At 32.7% G+C, this 17,754-nt stretch overlaps 5 protein-coding genes across 5 annotated transcripts; 1 reads left to right on the top strand and 4 right to left on the bottom strand.

Moving 5' to 3' along the window:
* Positions 1-1,932, top strand: LOC9322494 (cathepsin K). Its single transcript, XM_021035038.1, has 6 exons — positions 1-42; positions 134-154; positions 255-348; positions 1,195-1,451; positions 1,554-1,694; positions 1,777-1,932. Exons 1-6 carry the CDS (start codon positions 1-3, stop codon positions 1,930-1,932), a joined length of 711 nt encoding a protein of 236 aa, XP_020890697.1.
* A 1,679-nt stretch (positions 1,933-3,611) lies between these two features.
* LOC9322493 (UPF0725 protein At1g23960) lies at positions 3,612-5,613 on the bottom strand. The gene is made up of 6 exons (XM_021035604.1): positions 5,359-5,613; positions 5,100-5,260; positions 4,811-4,966; positions 4,106-4,726; positions 3,937-3,974; positions 3,612-3,830 (listed from the first exon to the last, which is right to left on the bottom strand). The coding sequence occupies exons 1-4, from the start codon at positions 5,420-5,422 to the stop codon at positions 4,574-4,576; spliced, it is 534 nt and encodes a 177-aa protein (XP_020891263.1). The 5' UTR covers positions 5,423-5,613; the 3' UTR covers positions 3,612-3,830; positions 3,937-3,974; positions 4,106-4,573.
* Positions 5,614-11,515: 5,902 nt separating this feature from the next.
* LOC9322492 lies at positions 11,516-12,655 on the bottom strand (the record flags this gene model as incomplete). The annotated part of the gene is made up of 4 exons (XM_002886380.2): positions 11,516-11,854; positions 11,938-12,127; positions 12,208-12,363; positions 12,461-12,655. Coding segments are annotated over 4 exons (633 nt in total), but the record flags the coding sequence as incomplete, so codon positions are not given.
* Positions 12,656-13,632: 977 nt separating this feature from the next.
* Positions 13,633-14,893, bottom strand: LOC9322491. Its single transcript, XM_002886379.2, has 5 exons — positions 14,788-14,893; positions 14,550-14,707; positions 14,311-14,463; positions 14,033-14,222; positions 13,633-13,816 (listed from the first exon to the last, which is right to left on the bottom strand). Exons 1-5 carry the CDS (start codon positions 14,804-14,806, stop codon positions 13,773-13,775), a joined length of 564 nt encoding a protein of 187 aa, XP_002886425.1. The 5' UTR covers positions 14,807-14,893; the 3' UTR covers positions 13,633-13,772.
* A 151-nt stretch (positions 14,894-15,044) lies between these two features.
* LOC9322490 lies at positions 15,045-16,844 on the bottom strand. The gene is made up of 3 exons (XM_021035829.1): positions 16,537-16,844; positions 16,297-16,454; positions 15,045-16,219 (listed from the first exon to the last, which is right to left on the bottom strand). The coding sequence occupies exons 1-3, from the start codon at positions 16,553-16,555 to the stop codon at positions 16,046-16,048; spliced, it is 351 nt and encodes a 116-aa protein (XP_020891488.1). The 5' UTR covers positions 16,556-16,844; the 3' UTR covers positions 15,045-16,045.
* Positions 16,845-17,754: the final 910 nt, after the last annotated feature.

Genomic DNA, 17,754 nt, shown 5'->3' with positions numbered 1-17,754 from the left:
ATGGCCTACAGAAGAAGAGGAAAAGATATCATGGTCGATGCGGTAAGCAGATTCGTTTGTAATAATGAATAACCATAATCTATAATAGACAAGCAAAGTTTAATTACTAACATATATATTTTTATTGATACAGACACCCTCAGAACTTCCTGAGGTATATATAATTTACCTTTTTGCTATTTATTATAAATATTCTATAATTTTGTACATAAATATGATATTCTCTAACATTTTAGTTTTTCTCTTGTAATAAGGATCTTCCTGATGGATGTAGTTACAATATGAGTTGGAGAAATCCCAAAAACAAAAAAACAGTTTTGCTGCCGATCATAGACCAAGGACGTGTAGGTAAGTCTTTTTTTCCGATAACTTAAGGAAGAGTTAAGAATTACATAAATTCTTTATCAAAATTGAAAACAGTCAAATAAACCCTAACCCAAACTTCAAATTCTAAACCCCAGCTTAATAAACCTTAAACATTTTGAAAATAAATTTCTCACGTTTCACAATTTTATCATTATCATTATTTCAAAATAATATACTTATTTTCAGATTAATACGTGTTGTTGGCACAAAATTCTAATTTCTGTAACATTTTCGTTTTTTTTTTCTTCTAGTTTTCCTTTATTCACCAATATTAACAATAATTTTTAAAGATAGTTACAAAAAATGATAAAAATTATATGTATAAATAAAGTTCTCTTCTCTTTATTATTACAATAGAAAAACTATTATTTTCATTGAAGATATATAAGTTAGTATTAATTTTTAGTGATGAAATACATATATACAATTGTATTAAATTAGCGTTTCAAAAAGAGTGTTTTTTTTCGGAAAAAACAATTTTTAATTTTAAAATCAATAAGAAATTTTGTACTCTTACAAATGTGTATTGTGTACCCTTAAACAGAGCACATGGAGTGTATCTATTTAAAAGAATCCTATCTAAAAATAAAAGCATACACAAATCCAAACTTAAAATAAAAGAAAAACATACGCTCAACTAAAAAAGAAAGATAAAAAAACGTATAAAGCCAACTTATAAACAAAACGGAAATACGATGGTCAGGTGATTTATTGCAATCTTCCCAAAAAAATACAAGATTACTGCGTTGATCACAAAGATTTCACACTCTGTTTTGGTTACTTTATTCATTTATTTATAGAGATCAATATGGTAAATGGTATTACTAGGATATTGTTGGACCATAGTGTTCAGTATGGTGGTAGCATCTCATCTATACATCCACCAAAAAGTTGGAGTGCTTTTGAACCTTTCTGCAAAACACCACCTTTTCGCAAATATTGAAGAAAAGTTTTCCAATGGATTTCTCAAAAGCTACAATGGGGTGAAGATTTTTCTAAAGGAAAATGGCATGGTTTTAGAAAGGGAGTGCAAATGCAATGTGGGGAAATATAAGATAAGCAAAAGTGCATGTGACAAAGTAAAAGTAAGTAAATGTTACCAAGTAATTATTAGTATATTTGATCATATGGCCCCCTCAAAAAGTATATTGGATTAAAATTTACGTTTTTTTATATAAAAATTTCAGGATAAAATGGCTTTCAAGATCCGTGATTTCATCGTTGTAGAGGAGAAAATTGATGAAAAACAAATAATACGACTGCTCCAAACACGAGGTCCAATTGCAGCTCATATAAGAGTAAGCAAGCAAGACGAGGGAAGTCGTAAGGTGGGTACAAATCCTTCTTTTAAATAGTATCTTCACATTTTTGCTTCATTTTATATAACTGTATTTCCTTTTAATTAGCTAGGATGAGATATACTATGGTCCAAAGAACAGCAATACCGATGCAGAAAACCATATAGTTCTAATTACTGGGATTGGAACAAGAAATGGGGTTCATTACTTTGAGTATCAAGGTACATGGGGAACCACATGGGGAGGTGACAATGGCTTTGGGAAATGAGTCCGAAAAGTCAGTCTTAAAGGAAATCAATATTTGATAATGGCATACATGTACCCAGAGGTATATATTGGGTTGATTTTTATTTTTTTTGAATCGCATATATACTATATAGTAGTTGATCATATAACAAATGTAGTTATCTATTTTATTGATAATTCTACTAATCTTTTTATTTTAATACCATGCAGCTTTCTTGATCAAGTTTTTGAAGTGCAAGGGTGAGAAATCTGCTGGTTAATTTACTAAGGAATTGTCTTCCATGTGGTGCACTACGTTGCTACAAATTTCAATTTATGAACGAACGAAAACCTTCTTTCTTTTCGCATTTTGTTTTATGTCTTTTTGTTTTGTTTTGAATTATCTCAAAAGACATGGTAACCACAATAGATTATAGGGTGTGTAATAATTAATTTGAGGAGAGACACTTTGAAAGTAATAACTTAATTAATAAATAAACGATTATCAATTAATCCATAGTTCATCGTATATGAATGCTGGTGAAAAGAAAAATAGATACACAGATTCATAAAAGTAGGTTCAGTGGAAGGACCTGCTTGATTCACCAGTGATCGTGTTTTGAAAACGTGAACGAGAGAAACAGATGAAATCCAAAAAACGATATTGAATATCCATTGCGAGACCGTTATAAGGTTAAATTGTTGGAGCGCATTTTGTTGTTGAGAATGCAAGCCACCGATCACCGATGAAACACGACACGAGTTGCTCTTTCGCTTCTAACAACGTTGTCCTTGCGATCATGTGAACAAAGCAGTCGCATAATCCTCCACTCATAATGCTTTGTCAAACGTTCCCATAAACAATTCGCCATTTACCCGTGATTTTTTAGATTGTTGCCACCAAGCCATCACACGGTGTTTAGAATGGGTAACGACCAACGGGGCTCGCATTTTCATCAGTAACACGTTTAAATTCTAAAATATCCTCAGTGGCATTAATCTCCACTTTAGTATTTATGATTTAGATCATAGACTTTAGGTTTACATCTTCGTTATGATAGCTCGAATTAAAAAGATTGATAGAACGAATGAATAAAGAGTTTATTGATTGAATGTTACAGTAATAGGTGAACTAATGATGAGATTACAAAGAAAACTAGTTTAGGGTTTCTCTTGAATACCCTAAATGTGATGATATATCCCCCATTTCCCACTTGTCTTATTCTCCCTCTCTTCCTAGAAAATTGATGTTCTAGAGTTTTCAAATATATTAAGATACAATCATTGTTTAATTATTTAACAATACTTCTTTTTAAAATTAAACATTTTGAACCAATAATAATATGAAACAGTTAATCATTGTGTTTTGAAGTTTACGATATATTAATATCAATCAATAAAAATAAAACAAAAACCTAAAAAATTAATATTTGTGAAACAAAAAAAAAGCTAGAACGGAACAGAGAGTTATTAGGTGCGTATATATCTGGTCCATGGGCTTTTAGGCCCATTAATAAACAGTTCTTTCGTGGGCTGGGTATAGTGAGAAACGCTGTCGTGAAAATCTGATTAGTTGTCTGAACCTTTTCGTTAAATTTTAACTGAAAACAATCACCAAACCCATTCAACATCGAACTGTTTCTATTAAGACGGCTGGAATGTGATTAATGAACCGTGATTTGTTCACTGTAAAAGCCGTGAAGTCGTGACCCCATATCGCAATCACTAGAATTGCTAGTCCCTAGCTAGCTAAAGTTTTATTTGAAGTTTGTGAAAAATACACAAGAGTCTGAACTCTAGTTAAAGTTTACAACACAGATCTAAAAACAAGAAGCCAGCAAGGCAAACAATAAACAGTATTACAAGTCTCGGTCAATTATCGTAAAAGTAATTGCGTCATCACCAGTGATATATTAGACGTTCGATAGCTCCTCTATCTGTCTGAGGATAGCAATCAATCAAAAAAAAAAACAAGAAACGTTCAGCAAACAGTCAGAATCATAAAACTAGCAAGACGTTTTATAATGTAGATATATATTTCATATACCTTGACACCTTCTTTTTCTGCAGTTTCGATGGAGTGAACTGCCAAAACAATCCAAAATTATAAATAGAAAAGGAGAAATCAAGAAGAAGAAGAAAAAGATAGACCCATCTACAAATAAAACCAATGATTCATCCAAAAGCTAAAAGGAAAAAGTAAAAGAAAAGAATACCTATTTTCTCAGGTTTGGGATTGCATGAGATGTACAAGGGTGGACTTGTTGAAAGTTAAACTTGATTTTGAATCAAGTTTAATTATTGGATCAATTATCCAATAATCATTTGATGGGCCAAATCCAAGCTCTAGAGTTTTCTCTAGAAATATCATCATCTTCACCTCCTTAAAAAGTTCTAGAAGATCTCTAGAATGATCTTCCATCACCTCCTTAAACATAAAAATCTAGATATTTTTATAGAATAATCTAGATAATTTTATTATTATAATCTAGATATTATGATGGAATAATCTAGATTTAGGATTAAAATATTTTAGATATTTTGTAGTTTGAAGGCTATAAATACCTCCTCCCTCTCTCATTTGTTGTAAGGTTGTGAAGTTGTCTTCAAGTTAAAATCAAAGTAATAAAAGTTCTATTTCCTAAAACTCTCTCTCAAACACTTAAACACTTTCTCCATTACCTCTAAATTGAGAATAAGCACGCCCTAGCTCGGAAATGTTTTGGCTGACCATCGGAAGGATCCTTACCTTCAAAGGTAATGAAATACATTACCGAAGCAGCCCAAGTCGGGTAAAAATTGGCTTTGATAGCCTTGCCAAATTCATATTTTGTATCCTGTTTTCAAAACAAAGCTAATTAAAAACCATTCATGAATAAGCACATCTTTCTTAAATGAGTTTGAACTAATTAGTATTCGACCTTCCTTTCATTGTATCTCTCAAGGGATTTCCGAGAAAGCCTCTCCATCAACTCTCTCGTAGTTTCGGGTTCCATGACATACTCGTTGTTATCATCGAAATTAAGAGGTAGGTAATTAAAAAGACACCGAAACTGCTTGAAGTCAATGTCAAAACCCTATAAATTAACAAACACAAGATTCCGCAAGAATCAACAACATAAAATAACATTGTAACACTATATAACACTATATTTTCAAAGACTTGGACAAATCAATCATAAAAGAGTGTAATAAGAAGAAAAAACTTACGTCGCTCTCAAAGACTTGTTCCTTGATGAGTTGTTCCTCTTCTTCGGGCGAGAGATTAGGCTCTTCATTCTCACCGCGTCTTATATACAGAATATAAGCATCCACAGGCTCTGAACCAGGCAAGTGTTTTAAGTACGCAGGTATTTCCATAATGGTCCATTCTGAGAGCCGACCGGAAAGTTCGAAGTTAGGGATATGATCCGTCGATCGGTACTTTTTATTTATGTTTAGATGCTAAGATTTAGTATTGGATTCGTACCTGGTAAATCATCGGACATCGCTCCTCCCGAATCTGATATCGCCATGAACAAAAGAAGAATCATTGCTAGCTACACGAACTATACGCCAATACATCACTACCCATGCAGACTATTTTAATGTCTCGTTAACAATAAGAACTATTGGTATTACATACGGACATCTCCGAACTATCATCGGTTATGTGTGCAACACCATAACCATCATTTTCAGATAATATAAATGTCTTGTTAACTACACGAAGTATTTCTTTTTTTTTTGTCAACTACACGAAGTATTTTCCATCAATTGTTTTTTTAAAAAGTAATTAAAAATAAAAAAATAACTAAAAAGTAAATATTACGCTATTATAAATTATATATATATATATATTATAACTTTTAATGCATTATACTTTTAAGTTAAATTAATTTAACTAATTTAATATTTATTATATTAAATTGTTAAAAATTTAAAATAGTCACTTAGTTAAATTATACATCACTATAAGTTAAATAAAACTAAATAATATATCAATGTAAATTATATACCATAACCATCATTTCCAGATAATATAAATGTATTGTTAACTACACGAAATATTTCCATCATTTTTTAAAAACTAAATTACAAAATGAAAAAATAACTAAAAGTAAATAATACACTATTGTTAATTATATATATGCATTATAACTTTTAAAGTTTAAATTCTACATATTGTGGATGTAGGATTCACACTCGATTATCTTTAAGTATTTTTGTGGAGAAAAACTCTTGTAAAATCAGGAAATAAATATGAGAATTTGAAAAGGAAATCAACCAAGAAAAGAAATGAGGAAAAATTGATAAAGACGAAGTACAAAATGCCTTGCGAAAGATAGTAAAGAGAGAAAAATATATTGTATTGCTCAGAAGTAATGAATAGTCGCCTCTCCCCTCAAACACATGCGTTTGAGGTTGTTTTTATAGAGAAAACATGATCAATGCGGTCATTTACTGCTCATAATCGCATTGATCCGCATTAATCATATAATTTACATTTTGACCGAAACGGCTTGAATTTGAACTATTTTGGGCTTCGCGCGGATCTTCCGAACTCTTTCTTGTTGACTCCGAACTCCCGCGTCTTGACGCTGCCGCGAACCTCGAACAATATTCTCCTTGCTTCGGCCTTTCTCTATGCGAACTGTATGTTGAATAAGAGCGAACTCCGTACTGGTAAAGATCGAACTCTTTTAGTAAACCGAATCGAACTCCCGACTGGTCAAGCTTGATTCTCATAATAAAATATCTTTAACTCCAAGAGAATTATTATGTAATAATGACGTGGACAGATCCAAGTGGATCCTACCAAAAATGTGTGGGATCCGACCCCAACACATATGTAGTATCCCTTATAATTTTAAGTTAAATTAATTAACTATTTTTTAATGCACACATATATTTTATATGAAATTAATTTAACTAAATTTTTAAAAGTGTCACTTAATTAAATTATAATTTACATTGATATATGTGTGCATTATAATTTAAATTGATATATTATATAGTTTTATTTAACTTATTAGTTTTAAAAAAAAATTGATGAAAATACTTCGTGTAGTTGACAAAAAAAAGAAATACTTCGTGTAGTTAACAAGACATTTATATTATTTGGAAATGATGGTTATGGTGTTGCACACATAACCGATGATAGTTCAGGGATGTCCGTATGTAATACCAATAGTTCGTGTAGTTAGCGAAACATTAAAATAGTCTGCATGTGTGGTGATGTGTTGGCGTATAGTTCGTGTAGCTAGCAATGATTTTGGAACAAAGTGACTTTATGAATTAAAATCAGTTCCAGTAGTTCTGGAATCTTCTATACATCAAAAAGATAAGATCCAACTATTCAAGTTTAATTGTACTGCAGTCCCTCTAAGTTTTGTAATTTTAGCATTTAGTCTTATAGTTTGGTTTTTACACTAATCCCCCTCGGGTGATGTATAATACATGTTCCAAGTCAAAATGCTCACAATTAATGAATCCTATATAGTATAGACTGTATAGTTCTTAGGCTTTTGCACCTTGTTAAATATGAAATGCGTTGGAAGTATCAAGAAAGATGTGGAGAGAGATTTCAAGAAACAAAGGTAATGAAATATATATCTACAAGGGCTTTTACTTTGATGTTAGAATATTGTATGGTTGATTTTAAATTGATTATCTTCTCTTTCACATATATAACATGACTGATCTAAAATCAAAACAAATGAAAAGACTCATCAGAGTTAAAAGATAAATATTTTGTATACCTTAGTTTCTTGACATCTTCTGTCTCCGCAGTTTCAATGGAGTGAACTGCCAAAACAATCTTAATAAGTAGCACAATATTATAACCAGTTTCAAATTTATCTCAACATACAAGGAAACAAATATGGACCCATCTTCCATAGAGAAAGAGACAAATGTAAATCATTTATTCCTTTGCAACAATCCTATATATGATTGATAATAGTATTTTTTTGCTTTATCAAAAAAAAAATCCTATGATTGATCCTAAAGCTGCATATTATTACATAGAAACAATTATTACTTTTTCAAATTGTTGGAAGGAAAAGAGTACCTTTTTCTCAAGTTTTAGCTCGCAGGAGATGTACTTGGCCGGTTCATGATAGAAATAGCAGACCTTAGCTTGGAGATTTTGGCTGATCATAGAAAGGTTAATTCCCATCACAATAATTGAGTCAATAACATATATGGTTATTAAACCGTCATTAGAGAGAGAGAGAGAGATTGAGTCAATATTTCCTAACAAAAGAAAGAAAAAAATAAGATAATGTATGCATCTCAATAGAAAAAATGATGTCTCAACTTTTTGCTCAATAGAAACAATGAATCAATAGTGAAATCCCCTTGCATGGATCATTTGGTTGATGCTCGAATTTTTCTGTGAAATTGGATCGAGATTTACAGTAGGAAACGATTAAATTTGTATAATGTTAGTTGTCCGATAAATTTATTGACGGAAGATACAAAACTCATTAGTAAACGAAGCAATGTAACAATAATGAATATACTTTGGTTCAACGAAGCAATGCCATCTAGAACAGCGAAATAACCTGCACCACTACCAAGCCTATATATCTATATGTACTGCCTTTGGTGATCTTCAAAGCCATGGATCTAGAGATAAAGAACTCCACCACTGCGAGAAGAATTAATAGGCGTTTCCAAAAGCATGAGTCTTTAGTTTCACTGATATAGACCCATTTACAACTGTATCGCTTTCTTTTTCATTTTTTTTTTATTTTGCCAAAAATCCAAAAAAAAACAATTGTATAGGTTGAGCTCCTTGTAAAACCAAACCTTCCATTTATACGATGTTTACACTTTAGCGTGTTTTCTAGCGCGTCATAAAATTTATTAAAAAAAGTTTAAATGGTCTATGTATAAAATTTTATATTATAACAACTACAACCATAAATCCATACATTTATTTTCTTTTCTCAATAGAAGTCGATGCATTCATAAACCCAATTTTTTGTTGAATAAATGAATGCAGACTATTACAAATCAAATGTTATATTAATGGTAAATTTACCCAAATGCAAAATTAATTTTTGAAAATGAAAGTTTCCTTTTTGATCAAGAGATTTGTTGGTGGAGTTAGAATATTGAACGAATCATAATTATTCGTTTTCTTGTGATTTACGGAAAGTGAAAGTGAATGTATGTTCACAAAGAAATTGAAAATAAATTATTTTTGGTTTATCACATGCTTTACACTGGAAGTGATTGCACTATCGTAAGGTGGAATTTATTATCGTTGCAAGTGAGAACGAACAAGCATGTATAGTACGGGTTGGCACATTAACTTTCAAAATACCTTTTTAACTAGGAATAAAAACCAGTGAAGTCGTAAATACATATCACATTTAAAGTATATAAAAACACAAAACAAAACTCTAGATAAAGTTTGAATAACAAACAGAACAGAAAACACAAACGAACCAAGGCGAACGCGAATGGTAAAAGTAGTACAAGTTTCGCAATATATTCACTCATGTCAATTATCACAGAAGTGCTTGGGTCTCACTACCAACATTAGAGAGCTCCTCTGAAGATATCAATAAAAGAAGCAAGAAACATTTAGCAAAGTATAAAACCCTTAGATAGAACAAGAATCATCTATAATCAACACAAAAGGAAAAGACTCATCAAAGTAAGAAGATAAGAAATTTCATATACCTTGGTTTCTTCACATCTTCTTTCTCGGCAGTTTTAATAGAGTGAACTGCCAAAAAATAATCCAAACAAGAAAACAAAGATAAAGAAAGTCATTTATGCCTTAATTTTTTTTTTTAAAAGGCAATGTGAGAGTTGGATACCTTTTTTCTCAGGTTTCAGTTTGCAAGAGAGGAACTTGTTCGGTGCACGAAAACAATAGCAGACCTTAGTTTGGAAATGTTTTTGCTGATCATTGGAAGGATCCTTAGCAGAGCCGGCCCTTGGGACAGGCTGATGAAGTCCATGCTTGTGGCCCCATTTTATATAAAGATTTCGGCCCCCATTTTAATAAATCAGTTTTAGTCTAGTGGTGTAGATATAAGGGATATAAGGCTGCTCTCCTCTCTTTCCTAGGTTCGAACCTTTTAAGCTGCCAAAATGCATTATTATTTTTTTCCCTCGTTTGCTGTCAAAAAAACTGGCCCAAATTTTTTTCCCCGCTTGTGGCCTCTCATTTGTCAGCGTCGGCTCTGATCCTTAGCTTCAAAGGTGATGTAATACGTTATGGAAGGATTACAATTTAAATGAACATTGGCATTGATAAATTTCACAAATTCATATTTTGTATTCTGTTTTTAAAACAAAAGCAAAAAACCATTCATCTTGTATTAGTGTTGATAACACGACTTTAAAGCAGAAGCATGAGAAAATAGTTTCGAGTTTTCAACCTCTCTTTCATTGTATCTCTCAAGTGATTCCCGAGACAGCCTATCCATTAACTCTCTCGTAGTTTCTGGTTCCATGGTTAAATCGTTGTCATCCAAATCAATAGGTATGTAGTTAAAAATGCAGCGGAACTGCTTGAAATCGATTTCGAATCCCTATAAACACAAGATCTCCCTAAGAATCCAAAAATCAACTTACAAAATTTACAAGATGACTGATGAATGAAGAAAGATCAAAACCTCTGTCTCCATGACTTGTTTCTGCATAAGGTGTTCCCAGGGCCGGTCCTAAGGTAAATGGGGCCACAAACAAAACAGAAAATGGGGGCCCCTATTTCGCATCTTAAAACCATATTCAAATGCATTCGGTTTCAAATATAAACAAAAAAAAGTTTTATGCTTGTTGTTTCTTCTATATACGTACAATCTTATTATTACTATATATATAACCTATACAAATAAAAAACTTTTTGGGGGGCCCTTAGAAATGGGGGCCCAAGTCCATTGTTTCTTCTTGCTCTGCTGAGTTACGGCCCTGGGTGTTCCTCTTCTTCGGGCGTGAGATGAGGTCCATCATCCTCACCGCGTCTTATACACGGAATATAAGAATGCTCAGGGTCAGGTTGCAGATATGCAGGTATGTCCAAATGATCCCATTCTTTAAAAGGTTTATAATCCATCGCTCCTCTTGACTCTGATATCGCCTTGCGTTTTATGAACTAAAGAACCCTTTAGTTTTGTCATGCAAGTGACTTTATATATGAATTGATGATATCAGTTCCAGGACTCCTATAGATTAATTCTAGTGTAGTCCCTCTAAGTTTTGTACTTTTAGTATTTTGGAGGAGTTTGATTTCTTTCTTAAATCAGCTCTTATTCAATTAAAGAGTTTCCAATTTTTTTCCAAATATTGAACTTGAATTTTGCTTATAATCACTCAAAATAGTATTATAAATCTCTTGTTATTCAATATATGATTTACCAGAATCATGTCAAATCTACTGTTATTCAAAACTTAATTTGTCTTTAAACTATTTAAATTAATTTTAGGAGACTTTAGATAATTTAAAATAAATGTCTTCTTCTTCAAATTTATGTCGCTAATTTGTCGCGGTGACCGTCGATTTCCAGATTAAATCAGGTCTTATAATCGTTATACTAATTATCTCCCTTTTGCTCCACTGACGTATGGAAATTTTGGAAGCTTTAACGGTGGAGAAAATTTTGGAAGCTTTAAAGCTTCCGTTGAACAAAGTAGCAAAGACTCATTTTAAAACATAATGTTGATACTCATAATAATAAACGATACGTATAAAAAGAAAAACAGTACAAGTCGCACAATATATAAGTTCATTCCCTAGCAACACAAGAGCTCCCATAAGTAATTAATTAAAGTCACATCTATAGGACCAATGGAGCATCTTTGGATTCTAACTCCTTGTGGCACACAAAAGCAAAGTAAAGACCCATGTAAGATAGATGTTTCCATCACTTACTTTTGTTTATTGACATCTTTCGGAACATGGCTCTTGACAACTTGCTCAATATCTCTCTTGACAACTTTCTTGATCCCAATGTATTTCACTATCAAAACAAACCAAATACTTCAAAATCTCAAGAAAGAGCCGATTTCAACAAGAGTAATGATTAGTTTTGGGTTTAAATACCTCCTTGATTGGGTTTGGGCCTGCAGAATACATAGTGAGTAGTGATATGTTTACCCTGGCGTACCCTTGTTTGGAAGAGCTTAATCATGTTATCATAAGGATCCTTGACTTGAAATGTTATGAGAAACATAATCGCACAAGCAAAGTGATAATTGGCTTTAACAACTTTGACCAACTCATATTCTGTGACCTATTTTTTTAAAACAAAGAAAACATAAACACATTCATACATTATTGGAATTTGAAAGCACAAAAGACGAGTTCCCTCACATGTCTGCCATTGTAGACATCAAGGGCTTCCTGAGCAAGCATCTTGAGGAAATCCTCAGTAGTTTCAGAGTCATCGTCAGCGAATTGATCAGAATGGAGAACAGTAGGATGGTAGTTGAAAACACAGCGGAAGGAGCTGAAATCTATATCAAACCCCTGAAGGCATATTATATGTTTTCACCAAAAAATTGTAAAGTTGATTTGTTATTATCATAAAAAGAAAGAAAAAACAAAGTAAGGGGGACATATATACATCGCTAGCATTGACTTCTTTGGTCATTAGGGCAAGTTCTTGCTCTGGTGTCAGCTCAGGCTTATCTTTCTCCGTCCTAGTCATGTATGAAGGTCTCTCATAGCCACGACCCCCAGGTTTCCACAGCAAATACGTAGGTTCGAGCCAGGGGCGGACCCACGTTGGTGGAAAGGGGTGCAGTTGCACCGAGTAATATATAAATTGTTGTGATTTTGCATTAGATATATTGAAGCAATTGGTTCAGTGGTTATAAGATTTACCCTATAACCATAGGGTTGAGGGTTTAATTCCCCGCAAGTGTATTTTTTTGCACTGGGTAAAACTTTTGGCTGGGTCCGCTACTGGTTCGAGCCACGCAACCCAACCTGAGACATTGTAATTGGAATCCATCGGGTTAGAGTAAAATTATAAACCTTTACACTTAACATTAACGAAATTCGAATCGTACCTCCATCGAATTCACACATCGTTGATCAACAGATGAAGAAGAACCCTAACCCTTTTTTGTATTTATAATTTTGCTTTGGGGAAAGTGAGTTTAGATTAAACTTAATATCCAATTTATTTCACTCAAGTCGCTGTTATTTATTTTTTCTTTGTCTTTTGGCCTTATACTTTTAATTTCGTCAACCCTATCGAAAGCTCTGTTCTGAAATCTTTCTTATTATAAAATAACAACGTTTTTCACTCACCAAAATAACAGCGTTAGTAAAAGTGCATTGAATAAATACTTCAAAATTATGATACGAAAAAGTGTATGAATTTGAAATATCTTTTCATAACTAGTGAAATACTACAACTTTAATGTCTTGTATTCCGACAAAAAGAAAATATCATTTATTTTGAAATTGAAGTATTTTATCTTTTATTATTCAATTATAAAATTTTGTAATTTCTTGCAACTTTTTGTTTATTATTTTATGAACTTTAGAGATTTAAAATCTAATATGACTACAAACTTTTCTAGGGAAAGTCTTAGTCTATTTCTCTTAGAATCTATATGAATTTTTCTTTAAAAGAAAGTAATTTGTTCCAATACTACTTATTATTATACAGTATCAAAAAATATATACAGACCTTGCAAAAATATTACTCTCTCTGTTTCCAAATAATTTATTTTATAACTTACAATTAATATATAGGTTTATAACTGTTAACGATAGTGCTAATAAACAACCATCGCATAAATTGATGATCGATCGATCATGCAATTTTTGTAAGTATGAACGGACAAAAGAAATAAAAATCAATCCAAGATTCCAACGGCAACGTAAAGTAAGTGATCCATCAAAGTATATATAGATGGATAATTTCATACACCATTGAAATCTTCCTCGGAAGTTTCATCAGAGTCAACTGCCAAACCAATCCAAAGAATATAAATGTCAAACAGAGATAACAACCATCTTCAAAAGAAAATAAAAATAACAACTATACATCTTTAAACAAGAGAAAGAAAGAGGCAAATGCACTCCACAGTGAATCACTTAGGCTTTTGTTATGATCCCCACAAGTATCAAAAAAATATGTAGAAACAGTATAAACTTTTAAGAGTCAGAAAAGAAAAGGAACCTTCTGGATCGGGTCTTGGCCTACAAAAGACGTATTCAGCCGGGAAACGTGTTGAGTAACGAACCCTAGCTTGGAAGAGTTTTTCCTGGTTATCAGATGGATCTAAGACTTGAAATGTTATGAGAAACATAAACCCAGCGCTATAGTGAAAATTGGCTTTGACAACTTTGACAAATTCGAATTCCGTGCCCTGTTTCGAAACAAAGTAACCAACCATTCATAAGTGTACAACATCACCACATCTAAAACATATATGAAGAGCATGGATTAGTTTTCACCTCCTCCTTATTAAAGACGTTAAGGGATTCTTTAGAAAGCCTCTTCATTAAATCTCCATTGGTTTCTGGCTCCTCAACGAAATCGATATCATCGGGATCAACAAGATGGTAGTTGAACAGACAGCGGAACAAAGAGAAATCAATATCGAACCCCTAATTTACACAGTAATTCAATATCATGACCACAATTTTGTAAGTGGATTGATAACATATAACATAAAAACAATAATTTAAAGAACCTCGCTGTTCTCGATTTGTTCGTTCATCATAGCAATTTCTTCTTCTACTGTGTATTGAGGCTCATCTTTCTCGGTTCGTGTGATATAGTGATGCTTCAAGCACTCAGGATCTTCAGGTGTACATAGCAAATATGCATCTTCGACCCAAGAAGTCCAGCCTGAGATAACAAATCGAAAATAACAAGCACTAAGTATATACACACACTAGAGTTTAGAGAAAAAAATATTGAATTCATACCTTCGAATGTTTCACCCATCCCTACGTTGAAGAAGAGATGAAAAAATCCCTAACTTTTTGTAGTGATTTTCGATGCGTTACCCTTCTTTATATTTTTATGAAGTCCCTTCTATTTCTTTATTTCGTTCTTTGGCCTCATACTTTTAGTTTCTCCCAACTACCACCCAATAAAAATTTCTTTTCTGAAAAATCTTAGTCAAAATAAGAACGTTAGTAAAAAGTGCTTTAAATTGATACTCCAAAAACTAGAATAGGACAAAAAAAAAGAAGTACAGTATATGAGCTAGCTAGATATACTACAAAGAAAACATGTCGAATTTTCTGACCATTCAATATCTGTAAATCTAGATATAAGACACAAATTTTTATTTTCCTCACACATTCATCTCCAAAACAAGTCTTCTCGATGATGGTTGCTGTTGTCGATTTCTCCTCTAGTTGTCGACACCGTGTTCTCCAACACACCATAGTTTGTAATTTTTCAACCTTTTGTTTACTGTTTTTGGAACTTTAGATTTAAAAATCTTATATGATAACAATTTTCTCAATTATATGGTAACAAGTTTTTCGATTGTTAACTATAGTGCTAAGTAAACAACTATCGCAAGCTTGTTAACGATAGGGCTAAGTAAAAATTGGGTTTAATAAACCCATGACCGGTCCTGAGCACTATACAAAAGAAACCTTTGAATGGGACCCTTGTTTTTGAAAATTTAGACTATTTTTTTTACGTCAATCTGCAAGTATTCAATCCAAGACTCCAACGTCAACGTCAACGTCAACGTCAACCTTTGACATCTTCCTTGGAAGTTTCACCAGAGTCAACTGCCAAATAAAGCCAAAGAAAACAAATGTCAAGGACCAGAGATAATAACCACTTTTACAAGCTATACAGATCTTTAAACAAGAGAAAGACGAAACTATATATACTCCACAATGAATCACTCAATTATGCTATGAACCCAAGTATCCAAAACAATAACTTTTAATTTGTACCTTCTGGATTGGGTTTCGGCCTACAAAAGACGAATTCAGTCGGGTAATGTGTAGTGTAACGGATCCTAGCTTGGAAGGTTTTTTCCTGGTCATCAGATGGATCAAACACTTGAAACGTGATGAGAAACATATATCCAACAGATCCGTGAAAATTGGCTTTGACAACCTCGAGAAATTCAAATTTTGTACCCTGTTTCAAACAAGGAACCATTAAGTTGAATTGTTGTGTACAAAAAAAGAACAGTATAGGAACATAAATGGATTATTCAGTTCTAACACATTCGTCATTGTAGCGCTTAAGGGATTCTTGAGAGAGCCTCTTCATGAAATCCCCGTTGGTTTCTGTTGTTTCATCTTCAAGGAAATCGTAATCATTGGGATCAACAAGATGGTAGTTGAATAGACATCGGAACAACGAGAAATCAATATCGAACCCCTAATTCATACAGAACCTTCATTATTTCAATATGGTGGCAACTTTGAAACAAAAACAAAAACCATAATGTCAAAAACCTCGCTCTTTGTGATTTGTTCGTTCATCATGGAAATTTCTTCATCTACTGTGTACTGAGGCTCGTCTTTCTCAGTTCGTGTGATATAGTGATGCTTCAAGCACTCAGGGTCTTCAGGTGTACATAGCAAATATGCATCTTCGACCCATGAAGTCCAGCCTGAAATAACAAATCGAAATCAAGGGCTTTTAATCGATTGATCGGGAGTCTTTACAAACCCTAGAGTTTAGAGAAACTAAACCTTCGAATGATTCAACCATGACTCCCTCCCCACGGATCAGATCGCACTTTGCGTTGAAGAAGAGATGACGAAACCCTAACTTTTTTTTTCTGTTCGCTTTGTTGAAAGTGATTTTAGTTGCGTTCCCCTTCTTTATTTTTTTTTTACTCAAGTCTCTTTTATTTCTTATGATACATCATTCTTTGGCCTCATACTTTTAGTTTCGTACAACTACCAGCCAATCGAAAACTCTTTTCTGAAAAATCTTATTCAAATAAAACGTTAGTAAAAAGTGCAATTGATACTCCAAAATCTAGAATACAACCAATTTTTTTTTTTTTTATGATTTTGAAATGTATGAGCTAGTCTCATATGAGAATTTGAAAGTTATGCATAATCATTGAAATACGGAATTGTCTTTATTGCGATGTTTAATCTTAGTTTCCATATCAAAAGGAAAAATGTCAAGTTTTGTGAAGTTGAAGTAATATTTTCTTTATTCCTCTATAAAGTTTGTAATCTTATTTCTTGCAACTTTTTCAGGCAAATGTTCATAAAACCTTCTTAAAATTTTAGAAATGCTTATTTATAAAAATTTCAAAATACTTTGAGTGTAGTCAAGTGATTAAAAAAGCTCCCTAAAATCAGTTTAACACTTAAAACAAAACATTAAGGTGACAGGCTAATTTTGCTATATACTGTTATAGAAATCACAGTTTAGACTAGCTAGAGCTAGTAAGTTTGCCACAAATCAATGGGAACACGTCCAAGGATCGGTAACCTCTCGTGCATAAAGCTCCTATTCCAGTCTGCCAATATCAAATGAACATCTAAGATATTCTCACATCAAACATTAAGGAAACGATGCATCCAAGTTTGAATAGATATATACCTTGATTTCTGACATCTTTCATGGCAACTCCAACACCATCTTCGTTGGTCGAATCTGCCAAAACAATCCAGAATACCATAAGGAACAACCCGAAAAAGAAATATTAGAAGGAAGAGGTTACTACACTCCACATTAATCATTTCATATGCTTTTGCTACTACCCTATTATATATCCATTACAAAAGCTTCCCAATTTATGGAAAAGAAAGTATCTTATTGTTCGGGTTTCGGCCTAAAGAAGACATAATTGCTCTCGTCAACGAAGGAGTAGTGTACCCTAGCTTGGAATTCTTTAAGATGGTTGTCAGAAGGATCCTTCACTTCAAACGTTATGAGTACCATTATCC

Source organism: Arabidopsis lyrata (assembly GCF_000004255.2).
Source record: "Arabidopsis lyrata subsp. lyrata unplaced genomic scaffold ARALYscaffold_2, whole genome shotgun sequence".
NCBI lineage: Eukaryota > Viridiplantae > Streptophyta > Magnoliopsida > Brassicales > Brassicaceae > Arabidopsis > Arabidopsis lyrata.
This window is presented reverse-complemented; position numbering and strand designations above follow the sequence as displayed.

What these genes read in the sequence shown, in the direction of transcription:
- LOC9322494 (XM_021035038.1), top strand. Translation starts at nt 1, where the DNA reads ATGGCCTACAGAAGAAGAGGAAAAGATATCATGGTCGATGCG. An exon ending in AAGATATCATGGTCGATGCG is followed by an intron (nt 43 to 133) that starts GTAAGCAGATTC and finishes TTATTGATACAG; the next exon opens with ACACCCTCAGAACTTCCTGA. An exon ending in AAGACGAGGGAAGTCGTAAG is followed by an intron (nt 1,695 to 1,776) that starts GTGGGTACAAAT and finishes TTAATTAGCTAG; the next exon opens with GATGAGATATACTATGGTCC.
- LOC9322493 (XM_021035604.1), bottom strand. Translation starts at nt 5,422, where the DNA reads ATGATTCTTCTTTTGTTCATGGCGATATCAGATTCGGGAGGAGCGATG. An exon ending in GATGTCCGATGATTTACCAG is followed by an intron (nt 5,261 to 5,358) that starts GTACGAATCCAA and finishes GTCGGCTCTCAG; the next exon opens with AATGGACCATTATGGAAATA. An exon ending in AACAAGTCTTTGAGAGCGAC is followed by an intron (nt 4,967 to 5,099) that starts GTAAGTTTTTTC and finishes GTTAATTTATAG; the next exon opens with GGTTTTGACATTGACTTCAA.
- LOC9322491 (XM_002886379.2), bottom strand. An exon ending in AACAAATCGAGAACAGCGAG is followed by an intron (nt 14,464 to 14,549) that starts GTTCTTTAAATT and finishes TGTGTAAATTAG; the next exon opens with GGGTTCGATATTGATTTCTC. An exon ending in ACGTCTTTAATAAGGAGGAG is followed by an intron (nt 14,223 to 14,310) that starts GTGAAAACTAAT and finishes GTTTCGAAACAG; the next exon opens with GGCACGGAATTCGAATTTGT.
- LOC9322490 (XM_021035829.1), bottom strand. An exon ending in AACAAATCACAAAGAGCGAG is followed by an intron (nt 16,220 to 16,296) that starts GTTTTTGACATT and finishes TGTATGAATTAG; the next exon opens with GGGTTCGATATTGATTTCTC.